General features: G+C 45.6%; 1 protein-coding gene across 1 annotated transcript in view; it reads left to right on the top strand.

The window, feature by feature from the left end:
* The window catches only part of KIAA0319L (KIAA0319 like), a 53631-nt gene extending 33751 nt beyond the window's left edge, over positions 1-19880 (top strand). The window contains exons 9-20 of the mRNA XM_056846126.1: positions 3199-3427; positions 6709-6832; positions 8450-8582; positions 9568-9716; positions 10215-10366; positions 12124-12262; positions 13375-13534; positions 15164-15306; positions 15974-16096; positions 16328-16418; positions 17770-17861; positions 19671-19880. Coding sequence (XP_056702104.1) covers positions 3199-3427; positions 6709-6832; positions 8450-8582; positions 9568-9716; positions 10215-10366; positions 12124-12262; positions 13375-13534; positions 15164-15306; positions 15974-16096; positions 16328-16418; positions 17770-17861; positions 19671-19858 — 1723 coding nt within the window. The 3' untranslated portion in view covers positions 19859-19880. The remainder of the gene's footprint in view (positions 1-3198; positions 3428-6708; positions 6833-8449; positions 8583-9567; positions 9717-10214; positions 10367-12123; positions 12263-13374; positions 13535-15163; positions 15307-15973; positions 16097-16327; positions 16419-17769; positions 17862-19670) is intronic.
* Positions 19881-20485: the final 605 nt, after the last annotated feature.

Here is a 20485-nt window from a genome sequence, read left to right as displayed (position 1 = left end):
CAACAAACAGCATGGCAGAAAGGAGCTACAAGGGAAGGTGGCTCCTAAGCATTTTAAATAAGTTGTATTGCTGCTTCTCAGGCAGTTTGTGTAAGACAATGAAGTGCGTAACACACAATTTACCCGTGGAACTCATTGCCACAGGGTGCTCTGATGGCCACTAGCACAAATCATAGTGAAAAGGGTGAAGCAGATCAATTGCTGTTGATAAGTGGCTATGTTTCTAGATCTTGTATTTCACTAAAAAATACATTATCTTACTTAACCAGCCACCTCAAGCAATGACACAACTTTGAATTGTGTTAGAATTCCTTTTTATTGTTAACGCTTCAATACTATTAATGACAAAGTAAAAAACCCTCTAATGTATACGAAATATATGAAAATTAGATTACATGGAAAAATCTAACAGATTCTAATAAATTACTACAGATCTGAAATACCAGAAAAAATTACAATGAAAAATACAATGGAGTTACATACCCATCACTGTGCCATGTCAGGGATTATTCTCAGACAGACATCATGCAAGCATGCCTGGCAAAGAATATCCAACCTCTTACAATCTTCAGTCCCTTTATATACCCTTCCAAAGAGTTATTTTGAGAACCAATGAAAATTGCTTTGAGAATCAGAAAAAATTGTTACAAGAATTCTACAGTATTCCGAGACATAAAAAGACAAAATATCCCTTTAACAAACATCTTTTCCCTAACTTTGATCTAATGTCAGACAAATAGATGACATAGGAAGTAACATCCAACCATAGATACAGTATATTTTCTCAAAATAAGTTCCCAGTTTTCACACTTTCATCTTCAAGGCTTATTAACCACTAAGACAAAACAAGTCATTATTGGACTTGTTTATAATGCATTTGTATTTGACTTGAAAGCAACCTCAAAAATGTGTTTGCATCTGTGTTTTTCTCTGCTATCAGCATCCTGTTTGACTCTTTTATTCCCAGACTTCAACTGACCTTTCTGTGTGGTTTTCCAAATGCCTTCCAAACATCCTTCCAGACAAACAGCTCATTTGTTCCCATGCAGGTTCAAATGCTGAAGCCTAAAATCATTACTTGGAGTTTAAATCAGTGCTGCAGTTTGTCAATTAACTATGTGTGTGTGTGTTAAGTGCCGTCAAGTCGCTTCCGACTCATGGTGACCCTAAATGAAAGTCCTCCAAAATGTCCTAACTTTGACAGCCTTGCTCAGATCTTGCAAATTGAAGGCTGTGGCTTCCTTTATTGAGTCAATCCACCTCTTGTTGGGTCTTCCTCTTTTCCTGCTGCCCTCAACTTTTCCTAGCATTCCTAGCAATTATCTATACTTTAACCATAAATGTACTGAAAACCACAACAAGGGGTTCAGTCCATTCATGGGGCAGCTCTGTCAGGAACCATGAGTATCAAAGCCTACTGGGCCTCTTCAGAGATAGAATTTTTTAAACTGCCAGATTCTAAGAGTAATAGGGGACCAATAATGTCCTCTTTCATTTTGTGGGTCCACCTGAGGTATCTGACCTTCCATAGCAAGCAGATGGGGTATCGAGCTGGGTAGACCGTTTGTCTGACCCAGTTCTTTCAGCGCTTCCTACATTTCATCTCTTGTGACTCCTTCCGGTTTCTTGCCATCTCCTCCGAGAAGGCTGGTTCACATCTGCATGTTTATCCCTTGGAATTGCTGCAGTATCAGGTGGCGGCCTGCAGGGATGCATTCCCAGAGAGTGTGGAGAGAAAGAACCCAGTGTGTGGAGGTTGTAGGTATCTACATTGGTCCACAGAATATCTAAAATAAAAAAAAGTTGCATGATATCCTTTACTAACTAACCTAAATGTCACACAACAGCATGCAAGCTTAGGGCTGTTTAGCTTGGAAAGAAGGCGGCTGAGGGGAGACATGATAGAGGTCTATAAAATTATGCATGGTTTGGAGAGAGTGGACAGGGAGAAGTTTTTCTCCCTTTCCCATACTAGAACACGGGGTCATCTGCTAAAGCTGGAGGGTGACAGATTCAAAACAGATAAAAGGAAGTATTTTTTCAAACAACGCATAGTTAAATTGTGGAATTCCCTGCCCCAGGATGTGGTGATGGCTGCCAGCTTGGAGGGCTTTGAGGGGAGGGGACATATTCATGGAGGAGAGGGGTATTCATGGCTATTAGTTAGAATGGATACTAGTCATGCTGCATACCTATTCTCTCTAGTATCAGAGGAGCATGCCTATTATTTTGGGTGTGGTGGAACACAGGCAGGATGATGCTGCTGCACTCGTCTTGTTAGTGGCTTCCTAGAGGCACCTGGTTGGCCACTGTGTGAACAGACTGCTGGACTTGATGGGCCTTGGTCTGATCCACCAGGGCTTTTCTTATGTTCTTTCTTATGTTCTTAGATTCTCCAGGGCCTTTTATGCATGGCTGTTCCCCTCGCCATCACCCCTCTGACGACTTCGGGTCTTTGTTTGGATTATGCACGCCGTTTCCGACCTTCAGAGGTCGCCTCGCTCGCCCCCTGCGTTTCCCCATGGTTTGCCCACATTTTCAGAGACCTGTTTTATCTCGAATTTGAAAATGTAGGGGAAAAGGAGGGGGGGGAGCAAGGTGACCTCTGAAGGCTGGAAACGGCATGCATAATCAGAACAAAGTTCCGAAGTCATTGGGGGGGGGTGACTGGGAGGAAAACAGCCATTCATAAAAGGCCCAGAGCTCATGATCAGGGATAGAAAGGGGAGGGGGGATTTTTTCAGGACTCTGCCTGGATCTTATTCAGAATGTATTGCAAAGTTAGTTAGATTAAGTGGTGGTGAGTGTAACTGCTTTGAAGTAGTCAATTCATTAATGAATTCTTGACCCAGGAAGAATGACAGAGGGTTGGATTTGCATTCATTAATAAGCATGGAATCTGTGACTGCATCTGGCACTGACTTACCTTTATGTGCAATTACAGTTGTTTCTGAAGAGAGCTTTATAAACACATTGTATATTTTCAGTGTTTTGATGTTTGTGTATATTTTCACCTAGGTTTCCCAGTCTTTGCTCTCTCCCCACCCACCCCTCCACTATTTATTTCACCACTATTTTCCCCCATGAACCCTCAGAGATTCAGACTTCTGCACTATTCTCCAGCATTCAAGTTGAGATGCAAACCGTTTATCTCCTTGAATTCTTCGATCCTGAACTTTAAATTTCCTCTTTCTTTAGCCTCACCGTGGTGGACTCAGATGGTGCCAGTAACTCCACCACCGCCAGCCTGGCTGTGAACAAAGCTGTGGATTACCCGCCTACGGCGAATGCAGGTCCCAACCAAGTGATCACTCTGCCCAAAAACTCCATCACCCTTTATGGGAACCAGAGTACCGATGACCACGGCATTGTCAGCTACGAATGGTCCCTGAGCCCCAACAGCAAAGGAAAAGTAGTGGAGATGCAGGTGAGAAGGCTGGCTGTTTGGATCGTGTCCACTCTGAGTGCAGCCAAGATGTTTCCATATACACTTCCCAATATGTTTAGATCATGTTCATATAAACCATTATTCCAATCCCTGTCAACATCTACATTCCAACTGGACCCAGTGTTTCCTTGTTCAACCTTTTAAAAAATGTATTTTATTGTTTTTATAAAGGGATACAGAAAGTAAAAAGGGGAATAAGGGGGAAAGGATCGAATCCATTTCTACTTCCGAGCATTACACAGTCAAAAACTATCGTCAGGTCAAAATAACACCAGTCATCTTAAACATATAACCACTGTTATAGACACTCGTTAATTAATTTCTAGAATAATTCCCTGAATTCGTTATTTTTAATAAGTATTCCTGGCACGTGAGTAATGGTCATATAAAAGGTTGCCATTTTGTCATAAATTCGTCCATTGAGTTCATTTTTAGCAGGTGAGTTAGTCTGGCGATTAACGCAAAGTCAAAGTTTACTGCTCCATTTTAACCTTTTGACATGCAAATATATGCTTAAACATCACATTCTAATAATTTCTTAATGGGTTTGGTGGCTGGCTTGATCGCTAGGGTTATAATCTAAACCCACTGAAACCAATGTCCTTAGGCTGGAGTTGTTCTGCATAGGATTGCATAGTGTACTGTATAAATCCAGGTGTTTGTTCCTGTATGTGTCATTTATCAAGAGGTTACTGGTGCAAGAACAAGATTCAAGTCCAGTAGCACCTTAAAACCCCAACAAGATTTCCAGGGCAGAAGCTTTTCAAGAGTCAACGTTCCCTTTGTCAATACAGGTTAGGGCCTCCTGCAACTGTAGGTTACCAACGTTACCCTTCCAGTTCATTTCCGCTGGTTTGATTCATGTAAGCTCTCAAAAATGTAAATAAATAAATAAATTTTATTTGCGGCTAGTGTGCCAGATTAAACAGGTAAAACAGAAACTGACTCCCTCAAGAATATTTTAACTTTTATCCCACCCCCACCCCGGATATTTTAAAATATTAGATGCTTTCCTTTTTAAAGTTTTTCTTGCTTTCAAAGTAGTCCTGGGAAACCAGAAGGCAGAATCCTCCTGGGGTACCTCCAAGTCTGTGGAATGGGCTCCCTGAAGAGGGGAGAGGGGGGCCCTTCCTTGGAGACCTCTAGGATGTGCTGCAGGGCTTCCTTGTTTGCCAGGGCTTTTGAGGGGGTTTGAATGGCAGGCATCTTTGAAGGGAGGAGGGAGGAAAAGATTGAGGGGTTGTTATTTTATTCTGGTTTAACTGGAAGTGTTAAACATTATCATAAGCTACCGTGAACTACAAGGAAAGACGGGTTATAAATGCCTTACTAAATAAAGAGCTGTAAACAACCATGTTGGCCCCCACAAAATCCATGCAATGTCCTTGGTTAGGGACAACCAAAATGACACAAAGCCATTGTGCCAGCTTTCATGCTTCTTAGAACTTTTCATCGGGCCAGATGTTACAATTAAAAAAAAAATTGGAAGAGGAAAAAAGCAGATTTTTCAGGTCAAGATCACCTGGTTTGTCAGCATTTTGTGTTGGTGTTGATTTTATTGCTGGCTGGCTTGTGATTTTATTGCTGCAGGTGTTTATGTATAGCAGTTGGATTCTGGGAAGAAGCAGCCAACAGTGGAGAGTTGGTCTCAGTTGAAAAAACAGTCCAGCAAAGTCCAAATGTCACCCAAAGGTCTAGCCACCTCATTACAATTTGTGTTGTCTTCAGCAAAGCCTCACTTTTGTGTGAGGCAAATAAGCCCTTAGAAAAGTTCACACTGTAATAGAGCCAGTGTGGAGTAGTGGTTAAGAGCAGTGATTTGGAGTGGTGGACTCTGATCTGGAGAACCAGGTTTGATTCCCCTCTCCTCCACATGAGCGGCGGAGGCTATTCTGGTGAACTGGATTTGTTTCCCCACTCCTACACACGAAGCCAGCTGGGTGATCTTGCGCAAGTCACATCTCTCTCAGCCCCACTTACCTCACAGGGTGTCTGTTGTGGGAAGGGGAAAGGAAGGTGATTGTAAGCCGGTTTGGTTCTCCCAACTCTTCTTCTTCTTTTCTGGTCTTTGTGGCTCCGCTGCAGCAGAAGTATCCAGCCATTCTTATGGAAGCTGAAGTATACTAATACTACCAGCAAAGGGGAAATGAATTTACAAACTAGCAACATCCATGGTCACTCAGCAGGAACTTCATTGGGTAGAGGAAGGTTACTGAGAAAGTTCAAAGGCTGGAGATGGACAATAGTCAATTCTTTGGCGGGCTCAAAGAAATTTGAAAGAGGGATCACAGTTTATGATATATAATCACTCTTCCCACTTTTATCCTCTGATAAACAGCTCTGGCAAGCTTTTGTATTGTTAAAAAAAACCTTGTCATACTGGTTTGACTAAGACAATAGTGGGACAAATGATAAAGGGATGTTTCTGTATTTGTAATATATGTACACACCTTGATAATCTTGCCATTTTAAACCATTTTAACCATTTAACCATTTTTAATAGCAAATCTATTTTGTATTTGTTTTTATTCTGTCCTATTTAACTATGCAAATTTGCTTTATTTGATGGTCTATGACTGCAAATAAATTATTGATTGATATGACACACCAAGAGAAGCAAAGCCTTTCTCATATCACTTCCAGCTCTTAAAATATTCTCTCAATTCCTTTGAATTAAATCAGAAGGAAGAGTTTCAATTGAAACATGTTGGGTGTTTTATGATTTCCTTTCATTGATTTCCACCCCTCTCAGCACCAGCTTGAGGCTTGCTTGTTCTTTTTCTTATCTTCCTTTTTTGGTAACCCCACTAACGCCCAATCCTACCACCTTACTCCTACATCACTCTGTCTGTAGTTAAGAAATCCCATGTTTTCATTTTCTTGTTTATTTCTCATTTCTTATCCGAAAATATTCCCATAGAATCTCAGAGTCAAAAACAGGTTGACAAATGGGAGCTCTAAGAGCTGAGCCTTCCTATAAGCACATTCCTTGCCTTCAGAATAAAGCAGATGACTGCATTTCTCTGAAGTTTGGGTTAATCTTGAACATCCAAGACAGATGCTCTGAATAGGTGATTTAAAAAACCTTCTTGTTCGTGCTTGTATCGAATGGAATTTATTGTCTGCCTTGACCTAGGATGTCAAGTCTGAGATGCTCAATAATATCTGAATGAACTGGGCAATCTGCCCACCAGTCTACTCCTCTCTGTCTTTGCAAAGTGGAGAATATCATTCTTGGTGTTTGTTGACTTCTTTCCAAGGGAGTGAGGACGTCAACTTTGCAGCTCTCTGCAATGCGTGAAGGTGACTACACCTACCAGCTGATGGTGACAGATTCTGCTGGGCACCAGTCCACTGCTGAGGTGACTGTGATTGTGCAGCCCGGTAAGCTTAACTAGGAGGTTTGGGGACAGTATCCTGCCACTCTGTGCATGGAATGCCACTCCCCCTGTTTTTGCCACCCCTTCCAAGCCCCGGAAAGATAATTCCTAGGGTTGGTGGGTGGCACAGAGGAATATCTGGGCAGTGTGAGGATGGAGAGACTGAGGAAGGAGAAACAATACAGTACAGCACAACACAATACAATACAGTTTCGGAAGACGTTTACTATGCAGTGTAATAAATTGCTGTTCAGGTAAAAGACTATTCAAAAGCCCCTCTGGACATACTGAAGCTTGTCCCGCTGTTGAACACATAAAGCTGCCTTATACTGAATCAGTCCATCGATCCATCGAAGTCAGTATTGTCTACTCAGGCCGACAGCAGCTCTCCAGGGTCTCAGGCAGGGGTCTTTCACATCACCTACTTGCCTAGTCCCTTTAACTGAAGAAGCCGGGAATTGAACCGGGGACTTTCTGCATGCCAAGCAGATGCTCTGCCACTGAGCTACTCAGATCCTTCAGTGTAGCCATAAATGGAGGTTGGCTCCATGCAAATGCCACCAGCTTTTCTGTATTCGTCACCTGCTGCCTGCCTATTTTTGTCAGGTGCTCAATATTGGGCTGGTCCAGAACGGAAGAGTCTGCACTTTTGAGTTGGGTGCAGAGAACCACGTATCTTAACAGCAGCTGAGAGATCAGGGGGAAGCCACAGCTCCGGGGTTGCTTTCGTACAGCCCTTACCCTCCACCTTCACCGCAGATAAGACTTGCCAGATCCCCATTTTGCCCAAAATTTGGAACTGGAAAGGAGTGTGCAATCCTGGGCCCCGATTCCAAATGACTGGTTAGGAAACCAGTCTGTACAGTCTTGTTTTATTTTACTGTTCGTTTATGAAGGGCCCATAACAAGATGCTTTGTACATAGAAGGTCACTGGTCTCAGGTTAGAAGAGAGAGAACTTTTCTTCTGCCTGAGATCCTGGCAAGGTTAACAAACGGAAAAACTCATGCTGAACTATGTAATTGAAAAGCAAATACAGCACTTTGGCCAATAAAACGCCTTAGGATGCAATGTCTATATTACAAGAAAGGTTTATCAAACAACTATGCTGCTAAAGTTACAATAACAGACATACCGCAATAACAAACATTACCAACATGAATATGTGGAAAGTACCTGTGTAGTCCCTGTTCCTACACCAACTGTCTAACAATATAATCTAAATGAGCAACAAATTAAACTGTATCCATCAGAGGAGTAGCAGGTCTAGAGCATCACGTATGCCATGTACTCAGGCACGGTAGCTAGGTCACAAATAAAAATGTCAGCAACCACTGATCAAGCGAAAGGGGGAATCTGGTATTTCCCATTTCATAGTCCTTTCTTCAGTCACATGCAAGTCCGTGCTGATGTTTCAGTAATAGACCCAATGCGCTGTTTCCCAATCCTCTGGGAATAGACGTGGCCAAAGATCCTGGCAAGGCAGAGCCAGTGCACAGTGAGCAAGAACAAAGCTCGAAGGAGCAGTGTTTTGGGAAACTCAAGGCCGCTTCGTGTGAATTGTTTGGTCCTTCCTTCCAGTCTGCCTTTACTCTCATCTCATTTTGTGACTTTTTGCCCAGAAAACAACAAACCACCTGAGGCAGATGCGGGTCCAGACAAAGAGCTCACCCTCCCGGTGGACAGCACTACTCTAGATGGCAGCAAGAGCTCAGATGACCAGAAGATAGTCTCTTACCTTTGGGAAAAAACAAGGTATGTGGTCTCTTACGTACACTCTTGTGCGCATGCCTGCTCTTTCACACACAAAAAGAGGAGGAACCCTACAACCCCATTCCCCACCACCTCCAATCATACTTGTTTGCACAGTCTACAAAAACAACGTTTGCCTTAAGCAGGGCCTGCCCAACCCAGTAGGTGATGCATCTGGCTGCCTGGAGTAGCAGAACTTCAAGGCTGCAGTCAAGTTGGCGGAATCCTCTAAAGCAGCGGTTCCCAAACTGTGCTCCACGGAGCACTTGGTGCTCCACAAAGCATCTCTTAGTGCTCCGCGAAGAGATTGGAAAGAAAAAGACTACTGTCATTTGGTTTAGTATATAAGTGCTAGGTGAAAATTAGCGCTCAATAAGTTTGGGAACCGCTGCTCTAAAGGAAGCACCCTGGGGCTTGGTCTGAATTGTGGGAGCAATTTCCTCCTCCCCTCCCACCCCACTGGAGTTTTCAGTGTTACGTCCTAACTTAACCCACATTCCAAACAAGAAGAAGAAGAAGAGTTGGTTTTTATATGCCGACTTTCTCTGCCACTTAAGGGAGAATCAAACCGGCTTACAATCACCTTCCCTTCCCCTCCCCACAATAGACACCCTGTGAGGTAGGTGAGGCTGAGAGAAAATGACTTGCCCAAGGTCACCCAGCTGGCTTCGTGTGTAGGAGTGGGGAAACAAATCCAGTTCACCAGATTAGCCTCCACTGCTCATGTGGAGGAGTGGGGAATCAAACCCGGTTCTCCAGATCAGACTCCACCGCTCCAAACCACCGCTCTTATCCACTACACCACGCTGGCTCTTGTACAGGCTGGAAATAGGGATGGGGCTTTTACAATAATGTGTGTGGAAGTCTGACATCTTGTGGGAGCACCCAGAGAGCTTCCCCTCACACACACCATCCCACCACCTCTTTTCTCCAGGCAGGAGTTTCTGTGATGTATAGTCCAGGCTAAACCTTTTGAGTTTTGGCTTAGGGGCCCAGACGGCGTGAAACTGGAGAATGCCAACAGCAGCATTGCCACGGTCACCGGGCTGGAGGTCGGCACGTATGAATTCACGTTGACTGTCAAGGACGAGCGGAACTTGCAGAGCCAGAGTTCAGTGATGGTCATCGTCAGGGAAGGTGGGTAGCTGGAGAGGGCAGAGGCATTTGGGGGGGGGGTGGCCCTTGGTAAAGGCTGGGCTTCTCACTGAGATGGTCAGCTTGTGTCTGAGCTATGCTGCTTTGTAGGTGGGCCTCACATGTTTGAATACCACTGTATGAAAAACTCACCTGCAGGTAAAGGGAGGATAGGGAGAATGGTTCCAGCTGGCGAAGGATGTGGCTGATGGTCACATGAATGCATGAACACATGAAGCTGCCTTATACTGAGTCAGACCCTTGGTCCATCAAAGTCACTATTGTCTACTCAGACCGGCGGCAGCTTTCCAGGGTCTCAGGCTGAGGTCTTTCACGTCACCTACTTGCCTAGTCCCTTTAACTGGAGTTGCCGGGGATTGAACCTGGGACCTTCTGCATGCCGAGCAGATGTTCTACTACTGAGCCACAGCCCCTCGTACCTTGGGGGCATACCCACATCTGCTGCTTTACCATTCCCACTTCATTCTCCTTTCTGTTCAGAAATGAACAAGCCCCCTGTTGCGAAAATTGCCGGGGGCATTGTTGTCACCCTTCCGACGAGCACAGCTGAGCTCGATGGGTCGAGGTCCATGGACGACAAGGGAATCGTCAGTTTCCTGTGGACTCGGGATGACAGCAGCCCTGCAGCTGGGGTGAGTAATGTGAAAGGGGGTGTCCCTCTGCTGGGTTAATGTGACCTTAAAAGACCCATCGTGGCTTAGCTGAAGCTCAGAGAATGTAGCTTGCTCTGAGCTCATAGGGAAATTACCAGTCCCATGTTCTGGAAGTGTTCTTCAGAACCTGGCAAAAACCTTCTGCAACCTGTTCCACAGAAGAGCTTCATAATAGCAGCTGTTACCTTGCATTATATACTTGGAATGTTCTTGTAATCTTTGAAACTGTTCCTCTGTCCCTGTTCCTGATTTTTTGACCCTGTCTGCAGTTGTGTCAGGTGACCAGGGCTCTTAGTACTTACTATTTTTTTAAAATCTAAGTTCTGAATGAAGGCTACCCAAATCCCCCAACATCACACTCTGAACTTTCCTCAACCCCAGAGGCTGAGAGGTACAGTGCTCTGCCAGTAGCCTAGACTTTGAAGGAAAGGCTGCCATGAAAGGCCACCCAGACGGGAGGCATTAAGGGAAGCATGCTGTCTGCTCAGACCTCATCTGGAGTTCTGTGCCCCATTCGGAGCACTGCATCTTAAGAAGGTGGTTGACAAACTTAAAGCGTGTACGGAGAAGGGTGACCAAGCTGGCGAGTGGGCCTGGAACCCGAAGCCCCATGGTGAGGAATGGTTGAAAGAGCTGGGCGTGTTTAACTTGGACAACATGCCATGATTGCTGTCTTCAAAGATCTTCTTCAAAGATGAAGGAGGACCTAGGCTTGTTTTCTCTTGCTCCAGAGGGGCAGGGCTAGGAGTGATGGGCGGAAATTAAAAGGAAAGTAGATTTTAGGAGACCCTTCTGTCTTAAGATCTGTTAAGCATTGGGACAGATTTGCCTAGGGAGGTGGTGGGCTGTCCTTCACAGGAACTTGTTATGGAAGGGAGAGGGGAGGTGCCTTTCCTTCCTGGGAAGCTCTGAAAAATCGCTGGTTTTGGTTCGTTGAGCAGTTCATAAAATTCGTCAAACACTGGCACTTTGAAATTTTAGCTGTATATTACCGAATGCTTAACAACCTTATTTATTATTGTACTTGTATTTCCCCTAAATTATAAGCCAACTAATGTGTGGGGGTTAATTTTAATCATTTCTTTTACCTGTTTTGGATTTTGTTGTGATTTGTGATGGTCCATGAACCGTATTAATAATAATAAACAGTCTGCTGCTCTTTGCTGGGAAACTCCCTTAGACCAAGGGTTCCCTGGAAGGCATGTTGGTAACCAGCCATCAGTACTCAGGGATCTCCTGAGAACATCTAGACTGATCCACTGAGAAGGTATACTTCCAGCTCAGTACTAGACCAATAACAAAGTAGAAATCCTGGAAAATAACAAACTGTAACACCCATGCAATCTAGCACATAGAGAAGAGATTAAGAGAAATATCTCAGAGAAATAGATTATACTGAATGAAGCAAAAAATGTCTTTATAAAAATAACTCAGCTAAGTACATGTTACCTAGAGAGGAGGCTGGCTTAGGTCCAATTCCATTGACCATAAATATCTGGACATTTGAGATTTCCCCCTGTCTTCAGTGGAAACTGGGGTCCACCAGAGGTTGGGGAGGGGTTAAAGACGCCACCATCACCTTGTTACTGCAAGAAACTCTGTACATGCTCTGAGGAACCTGCTGGCATTGGGCCCTAAACTTCTGATGCGTTCTATACTATATTGCACTGGGATAAAAAATACGCTGCCTTTGTATATCTTTTAATACACACGCGTTCCCTTTTTGTTAAATACAGGAGGTGTTAAATAATTCGGATCATCACTCAGTGCTTTTTCTCTCCAACCTGGTGGAAGGGACGTACATGTTTCACCTGAAAGTGACAGATGCCAAAGGAGAAAGCGACACAGACAGAGCCACAGTTGAAGTGAAGCCTGGTGAGGACCTCACCCTGAGGGGGAGTGCAGCAGCTCATCTGCTGAGAAAAGTTGTGCATTTATATCGTTCTTTCAGTGTTCGGAGCACTTCTTTTTGATTTCTATAATTTTTTATTTCAATACATAAACATAGACAAACATAACAAAACAACACAAGAAAACAAACTATATATATACACACACACACATATACATATACATAAGACTTCTGCTTTCAATTGCAAAAGGTTATATCTATAATAACAAAATTATTGCTAGCTCTTTAGTTACTTTTTATTCTCTATATCTTACTTATTGTCTTTATTGTCATCATAGATTAGCTATTATCTTAAGTTCTTATTATTTTAATCTTCAAGTGTTCGGAGCACTTCTCAGCCTTTATCTCCATGATCCTTGTAACAGGAGGGCCAGAGTTTTGCCCCCCCCCCCCAATATGGCAGATAGGAAGGCTGAGGAGGAAAAACAGTGGCATGTCTTAGGGCTACCTGATATGGGGGATATTTGATCGAGGGGCTTCCCTGCTTGGACTGGTTGCCACTGCCCCCAACCAGCTGTCCGGGCTTAAGGCTCTGTATTGGTCTGGTTATGCGATCCGAGTGACTTGAAGCCCAGTCCTGTGCGCATTTGCTCAGGAGTAAGTCCCGCTGCGTTCATTGGTGTTTACTCCCAGTACACAGTGGAGGGGCTGTGGCTCAGTGGTAGAGCATCTGCTTGGCACGCAGAAGGCCCCAGGTTCAATCCCCGGCATCTCCAGTTAAAGGGACTGGGCAGGTAGGTGATGTGAAAGACCTCTGCCTGAGACTGCTGGTCTGAGTAGACAATACTGACTTTGATGGATCAAGGGTCGGATTCAGTATAAGGCAGCTTCATGTGTTCATGTTTATCACAGTACATGAGCTAAACTAATACCAGCTCCTTCCGTGGGTTCACAATCATGTGTTTGTTTACTTCAAAAGCTTGAGTGGCCAGGCCCGAGGCAGGTAAATGAAGTCATGGGCAAACAAGGAGTTCATGTCCAATAAGCACTCAGTAGGCCAGGGGCAGGAAGGTGTGTAGTTCTAGGGGTATTCCTTGTTTCTCACCATTCCTACTCCAATCGCTGCATGTTCCAGATCCAAGGAAAAACAACCTCGTGGAGATGATCCTTGATGTGAATGTTAGCCAGTTGACGGAACGGCAGAAGGGCATGTTCATCCGTCAGATAGGTGTTCTGCTGGGCGTCCTGGATTCAGACATTACCGTGCAGAAGATTCAGCCTTATACTGAGCAGAGGTAGGAAGCGGTGGTTACGGGGGAGACGCTTTAGCCCTCTTGTTGAATTTTGATGACTTAGTCAAAGTCCAGAAGGATATCAGCGATTTTTTAAAAACAAATAGAGATGGCAAAAGTGCTGATAACAGCTCAGTCGGTATCATTATTCCCATATTGCAGATAGGAAGGCCGAGGCTGAGAAGCAGCAGCTTGTCTGAGGCAAGATTTGCATCAGAGATTTCTCAGCTGCTATATCTTGCCAGCTCTCCAGGCTTTTAAGGCTCTGCATAGGTCTGGCAATGCAATCGGATGACTTAAAAGGCCAGACAGAAGTGAAGGATAAAGAGCTGAGTCAGCATCCACCAGTACCAATGTTCTTAACCCATGATTTTGCTGGATCTCCTTCTCCCAAGTTTGGCTCCTAGGCTCCACCTCATGTGCAAATAAATTCTTTGAATAGGATGGCCCTGGCTAGCCCAGTCTTGTCAGATCTCAGAAGCTTGGATGGGAGACCACCAAGGTAGTCCAGGGTAGCTACGCAGAGGCGAGCAATGGCAAACCACTCCATTTGTCTCTTGCCTTGAAAATCCCACGATTGCCATAAGTCCGCTGTGACTTGACGGTGCTTTCCACCACCAAAGAATTGGGATAAGAAGAAGGTGAACCAAGCCCTGAAACCTTACAGGCTGCACTGTGGAGGAGGATGAAACCTCCATCCTTCAGGAAGAGCCGCACGTTGGCTGAGTCCATGCTTGGAGATAGGAGGTCACCCCCAGTCTTCCTTGATGTTAATGCGGCTATTGCCAGTCGATTCCAGGTTTCCCAAAGATGACGTTTTCGGAATCTGACAAAGTGAGCTTTGGCTCATAAAAACATACCCTGGGAAATGTTGCTATTCTTTAAGGTGCTACTGGAGACAGATGTTAAAAATTTTCATGCAGTAATGTGAAGGTCGTTTTTCAGCAGCCTGAATGAACTTTTCCCTAAAAGGCTTTAGCCGACAAACAGAGGTGTTAAGCTCAGTTCTGTTGTTGTCGTCGTCTAAGGCCAGTCATTTACTGTTCTTTCTCCGAGCAGGAGAGGAAGAAGTTTGCTTCTGATCGATATAGACTTGGCTGCAGGAAGGAAAGCATTAAGTAAATGGATCACATTTTTTTTTCCTATTCAGTGCCTCCCCCACCCCTCTGAGTAGTTTCACCCTTGCCAAGAAGACATGAAGGGGTTTTGCAAAGCGTGTTTTTGCGGCTGCTTGTTTGGGTTACTGGTTTAAAAAAAAGGAGAGAGAGAGGGAGACTTAATACGCATTGTCCTTATAAGCAGAGCTATGCCTTTTCCATCCTGGAAAAAATCTGAAGTCTGCAATGTAAATAAATCATGCAAATGGAGCAGATGTGTGCGCGCACAGCCCTTGTTTTTTTTGCATAATTATTTGGCTTCCAGCTTTGACTTCTCATTTATTGGCAGAAACGTGAGGAATCACTGGAGAGGAGGAGGTAGCAGAGCCGAGGACGAGAAACGCTTTGCGGGTCACTGACGATTTTGTATTTTGGGAGCCTGTCTTTTGCCTTTCCTTCACCCCACAGTAGCAATTCTGGGCAGCCACCTTCTGTTTATGCTGCCCTGCATATCCAGTTCTCTTGTTCATTGCAGCACCAAGATGGTGTTCTACGTAAAGAACCAGCCTCCTCGCCAGATCTTCAAAGGGCGCGACATTGCTTGGACGCTCCGAAATGAGCTGCGGAAGCAGCAGTCGGACTTCCTCATTTTCAGAGCGCTGGAGATCAACACAGTCAGTAAGTTGGCGGAGCAGCTGGGGCGGCTGCCTTCGCCGCATACCATCTCCTTCCAATGAGAGGTTTTATTTCTCCCCTTCCATGGCTATCCCATAATGGACAAATCTCAACCCGAAGGGCTGCCTCCCATGCAGCCCTTGAATGAATTCTCAGGAGACTGGCTTAGGTGTCTTCCGTTCTCAGCTGTTCTAACAAGAGCCCTTGGGCTGATAGTGGGGTTCTCCCTCCCCCAGAGAGTTTAAGTTGATAGAAGCATTATTGTTTGTAGTTCCACATTCTCATCTCACCTTTCTCTGTTACCAGTTTTAACAGAGCTGGTTTAACAGAGCTGGTTTAAGTCTCCCTTAAGTGGTAGAGAAAGTCGGCATATAAAAACCAACTCTTCTTCCTCAAAACCTGCTGGCCCTCCAAACTTCTGAGCTAAGTGATCAGCTAACCAGTACTCTTTTGAACTGCCCTGCGAATGATCAGCAAGGGTGTCCTTTACATGTGCCACAGCAGTGAGAAGAAGTGAGGTTTAAGCTTTGCTCCCTTGAGGCTCTGAAGCAAGTGGGCCTTCCCTTAAGCCCCTACCCCATCCACTTCACTGTGCCACTCAGGCACTCAGGTTCACTCTGACAGTTCTTACATGTTGACTCTGTTGCCTTCCCCCCCCCCCCCCCCACAGCGTGCCAGCTGAACTGTTCGGAGCACGGGCACTGCAACTCCTTCACCAAGCGCTGTGTGTGCGACCCTTTCTGGATGGAGAACTTCATCAAAGTGCAGATTGGCGATGGGGAGAGCAACTGTGGTACGTACGCTCGTGTCTCTCTGCTTTTCTCGGGGCGACAGAGTAGACCATGTGACTGCCTCCTGCAAAGAGTTCTTTTGTCAAGAGCGTGGGTCTGACCCTTCCCCATCTCTTGATTGTGACGCACTATGAAGATGGAGCCACCATTAGGGGAGGGTGTGTTGGGAAAGCGTTCCTCTTGTGGTAACTCAGATTCCTGACACTTGGATCGCACTCCCATTTTTCTGCTAGACTGGAGCGTGCTGTACGTTGTCATCGCCTCCTTCGTCATCGTGGTGTCCTTTGGGATTTTCTCCTGGGCTGTGGTCTGCTGCTGCAAGAAGTGAGTGGCTATGGTACTCTTTGAAGAGGGTTCCTCTTTGCATCTTCTGTTTGAGCGTGAGCAGCTGAACATGAGTCCATTTGCAGATTTCGACACAACTTTCTCTAGCCTCAAATCCTGCCTTAATTAATTTATTTATTTTAATGTTTGTAGTGAGATCGATCAAGCCCTTTTGACATCCTGACTACACCTTGCATGCAGACATGTATAACAGGGCCCCGGTATCATTTTATAAAAAGAAAAACAACTTCAGTTTCAAAGGGTGGCTATGTTGGTCTGATAAAGGGAGCTTTGACTCTAAAAAGCTTATACCCACAAAATCTTGTGGGTTTCTAAGGTGATGTGTGTGTGTGTAAAGTGCCGTCAAATCGCAGCCGACTTATGGCGGCCCCTTTTTGTGGTTTTCATGGCAAGAGACTAACAGAGGTGGTTTGCCAGTGCCTTCCTCTGCACAGCAACCCTGGTATTCCTTGGGGGTCTCCCATCCACATACTAACCAGGGCTGACCCTGCTTAACTTCTGAGATCTGACGAGATACTGGACTCAAATTTAGCTTCAGGAGAGTGAAATTGAGAGTGGGAGGAAGGTATGAGGAGATGCTTAACCGTTTCTCCTCTCTAAACAAGCCTGCCCAATAAATGCCTTTCCTCACTGTGGAGGGTTTCAGCTGTGCGTTTGTGTGTCAGGAGTTGTGCGTGTGAGACTCAGCCTGCAATGGTTTGGGTGTGTGAGGTCCCACCTTTGGATCTGATGAGCCCTTTCCACCGAATCTAGTGTACTTTAATTGATTGGCATGTGCACGATACGTCTGATTTCTGTGGGTTTAATCCCAATTAAATGTTTCTGCAGGCTCAGGGATTTCCACTCCTGGAGTGTAGTTTTCTTTCCTGAAATACACCACTAGAAATCTTGTTCCTGGGGGTCTCTTCTCCTCCAAGAACATAGTTTCAGGGGGGTATTTTGGGCTGCTCGGGGAGGAGGGAGGCAAGAAAACCACCCTCTGTGAGCAGAAATCCTTCCAGCCATGGAAACGTCTCGTCTGGATCCAAGCCGGTACATGTATGTTTTCCATTCATTTTTAAATCTCCTTGTGCAAAACCAGTATTTCCCTCAGACTCCTGGATCTATCCCAGCATTTCATGCTTCAGATGAAGTATACTATTGGTTCCAAGGGCCCATACTGCAGTAAATTTACTGTTAAAATTCCACGGGATGGTTGTTTTGGCAAGCAGTTTGGGACTCAGAATAGCTGCATGTTAATTTAACTGCCTTGACTCTGCTTAGGTAGTCATCCTCCATTGGAACTTTGTGTCTCATCTAACCTATTACTTTCTTTTTTTCCCCCTTCAAGACGGAAAGGAAAACCCAGGAGGAAGAGCAAATACAAGATATTGGATGCCACAGATCAAGAGAGTCTGGAGCTGAAACCAAATCCCAAAGCAGGTAAAATGTAAGGCAAGAGGCTAGCCTGGTTAGAGCGCCTGCACAGGCTCCTATTTGTGGACATGAATTCATGAGGGAAGCTCGTGGCTGAGCAGGTGATTTGTTGGAAAGCTGAATTTTCAGTGGTTCCACTTAGAATATGTGGACATCTCCGATCTTCCCACACACACACACACGGGCCTATGTGTCCATCAGGGGTGGCTGTTTGCCAGAAAATACTGGTTGTAAAACTGGGGCAATCACTTTTTCTCCCTCTATAATGGGTATAATCTAGTGATGGTACATTTCCAAGTCGAGTTCAGAAGAACTTTTATAGCGGGCGGGAGCTGGGAGAGTGTCTCGGTCTTGCTTTTTAAGGTACTCATCCTGGGCAGTATATCTAGGGTTGGCAATCCTATGGCAAGGGCCACAGATATTAGAGGAAGTTCCTAGAGTGACATTCACACCGTGACATGATCCCCCCCCCCATTTTTTTCTCCCTCTGCTCATTTGATAGTACACAGGAGGGGAGGGGTGGGGGTTCTCCTGCCACAGGCTGGCAAATGGTAAGCCTGTATATACTAATAACATGGCAGCTAAGCCCCGTAGACACAGTGGCCTGGATATACCCAGTTGCCTTTCGTGCTAATCGTTGCATTTTACAGAAAGATCCTGCTCTCCCCTCTTTCTTTACCTTCTCTCCCGCCCCCCAATTGTGGTACAAGAAGAAATTGCTACCTTAGCAGGCAATGAAAAGCTGGCGTGTAGAAAAAGGGGTTACCAGCTGCAGGCGTGAGTGATTTGCTTCAGGCAGTGGGGGCTCATTTTCTTTATCAGATGGGATATGAGAGTGATTTGTTCTTTTTTTCAAAAATTTCCAGGCATTTGCTCTTTCCCCCCAAATTTCATAATGGGATGTGCAGTTCCAAGGGGAGTCCTCTTCAGAACTTGTGGAACAGTTTTTAAAATGTCATTTGTGGGGGACAAACCTATAAAAAGTTCACCCGGGAGGGGGTGGAACTCTGTTCAATATTTCAATCCTTCAGGCTGTCCTGGCCAATAGACTTCCCCCAGAGAAGATTTGCTTGAGCGAAAATGGCGGGCTGGTGGGCGACATGCAGCCCTTTAATCCTTGTTTGTGGGCTGAAAGCAATTGCTTATCGCAGCATTACCTCATTTAACGATGTTCCAGCCAGGTGAACAAGCCCGGGCTCTTAACGACAGCAGCAGCGAGCGCCGTGGCAGTCGTTTGGAAGCCTTTCCTCCTTCTGGGAGAGGCCGTGCCCGGAACTCCAAGTCAGCCTCTCAGCCCTGCTCTCTACCCGCTGCCCCCCAGTCCCTTTCATTGGAAGCTCAGTCACTGATGGGATAACCCGGCTCACAGTCAGTAGCAGATCGGTTCTTTCTGTTGCCAAGAGGGACATTTCAACTTGAAACGCCACCAGAGCAAGCAAGCTTTTATAGGCCAACTTTCTCTACCACTTAAGGAAGAATCAGACCAGCTTACAATCGCCTTCCCTTCCCCTCCCCACAACAGACACCCTGTGAGGAGGGTGGGGCTGAGAGAGCTGTAACAGAGCTGTGACTAGCCCAAGGCCACCCAGCTGGCTTTGTGTGTAGGAGTGGGGAAACCAACCCAGTTCTCCAGATTAGCATCCGCTGCTCATGAGGAGGAGTGGGGAATCAAACCCAGTTCTCCAGATTAGAGACCACCGCTCTTAACCACTACACCATGCTGGCTATTAACAAAAATAAAACACATATGCGTAGGACCATCTAATTGACAGGTTTCTTTTGTTTGTTTTTCATCTCTTCCTTTTTTAAAAAAAGGCAGCAAACAGAAAGCTCAGGTCCAGAACACCAGTCTGATGCATTCAGAATCTGAGCTGGACAGCGACGAGGCAATCTTCACATGGCCGGATCGGGAGAAAGGAAAACTCTTGCGCAACCAGAATGGGTTCCTGCGCAACGGGCAGGCGGCACCCAAGCCGAAGAGCCAGCGAGAGGAAATCCTATAGCCTCAGGCCGGCCTTGGCTGAGCTCTACAGCAAGTGGCCACAGGCGGGCCGTTCTGCCTCTCCGTTGCGCGAGGAGCCAATGGAAACCGGCCACGCCACGTTCAGGGTAACGCTGCTAACGTATTACGTGACGACACCTTTTGTTTACTGCTGATCTTTTTTCTAACTGCTCGTACTTGAATTTGGACTTCAAGGGAAACTTTGGCAGGAAGAAGCTGTGAAACAAAGACTGTGAAGGGCAGGCGCTCATTCCAAAAATGCCACAGAACTTACCTCCTCCCGGAACTGTGAAATTGCCAGCCTGTATCGGGCCCCTTTTCTTACCGGCCCCCAAACCTGCCTGCCGTGGGGATGGCCCTCTTCACCCCGACACCTCCCTTTTGTGGAGGGTGGTTGGTTGTTGTTTGCAAGAACTGAACTTGGCTCTCGCTTTCCTCGAAAGTCAAGATGCCTTGGACTACGTGTTGGGTCTCTCTCTCTCTCTCTTTCCCCAACCCCCCCCCCCCAAAAAAACTCACTCCAACTGTAGGAAAGCAACTCATCGTCACTGAAGAGTTTCCAAGTCTGTCCAAACGGGGAGGAGGAGGCCAGGCCTTTCAGACTGCGAGGTGTCGTGGCCTCAAGGGT

This window comes from Euleptes europaea, chromosome 3 (genome assembly GCF_029931775.1).
Source record: "Euleptes europaea isolate rEulEur1 chromosome 3, rEulEur1.hap1, whole genome shotgun sequence".
Taxonomy (NCBI): domain Eukaryota; kingdom Metazoa; phylum Chordata; class Lepidosauria; order Squamata; family Sphaerodactylidae; genus Euleptes; species Euleptes europaea.
The sequence above is the reverse complement of the archived record's forward strand: the minus strand, read 5'-3'. Positions and strand labels throughout refer to the sequence as shown.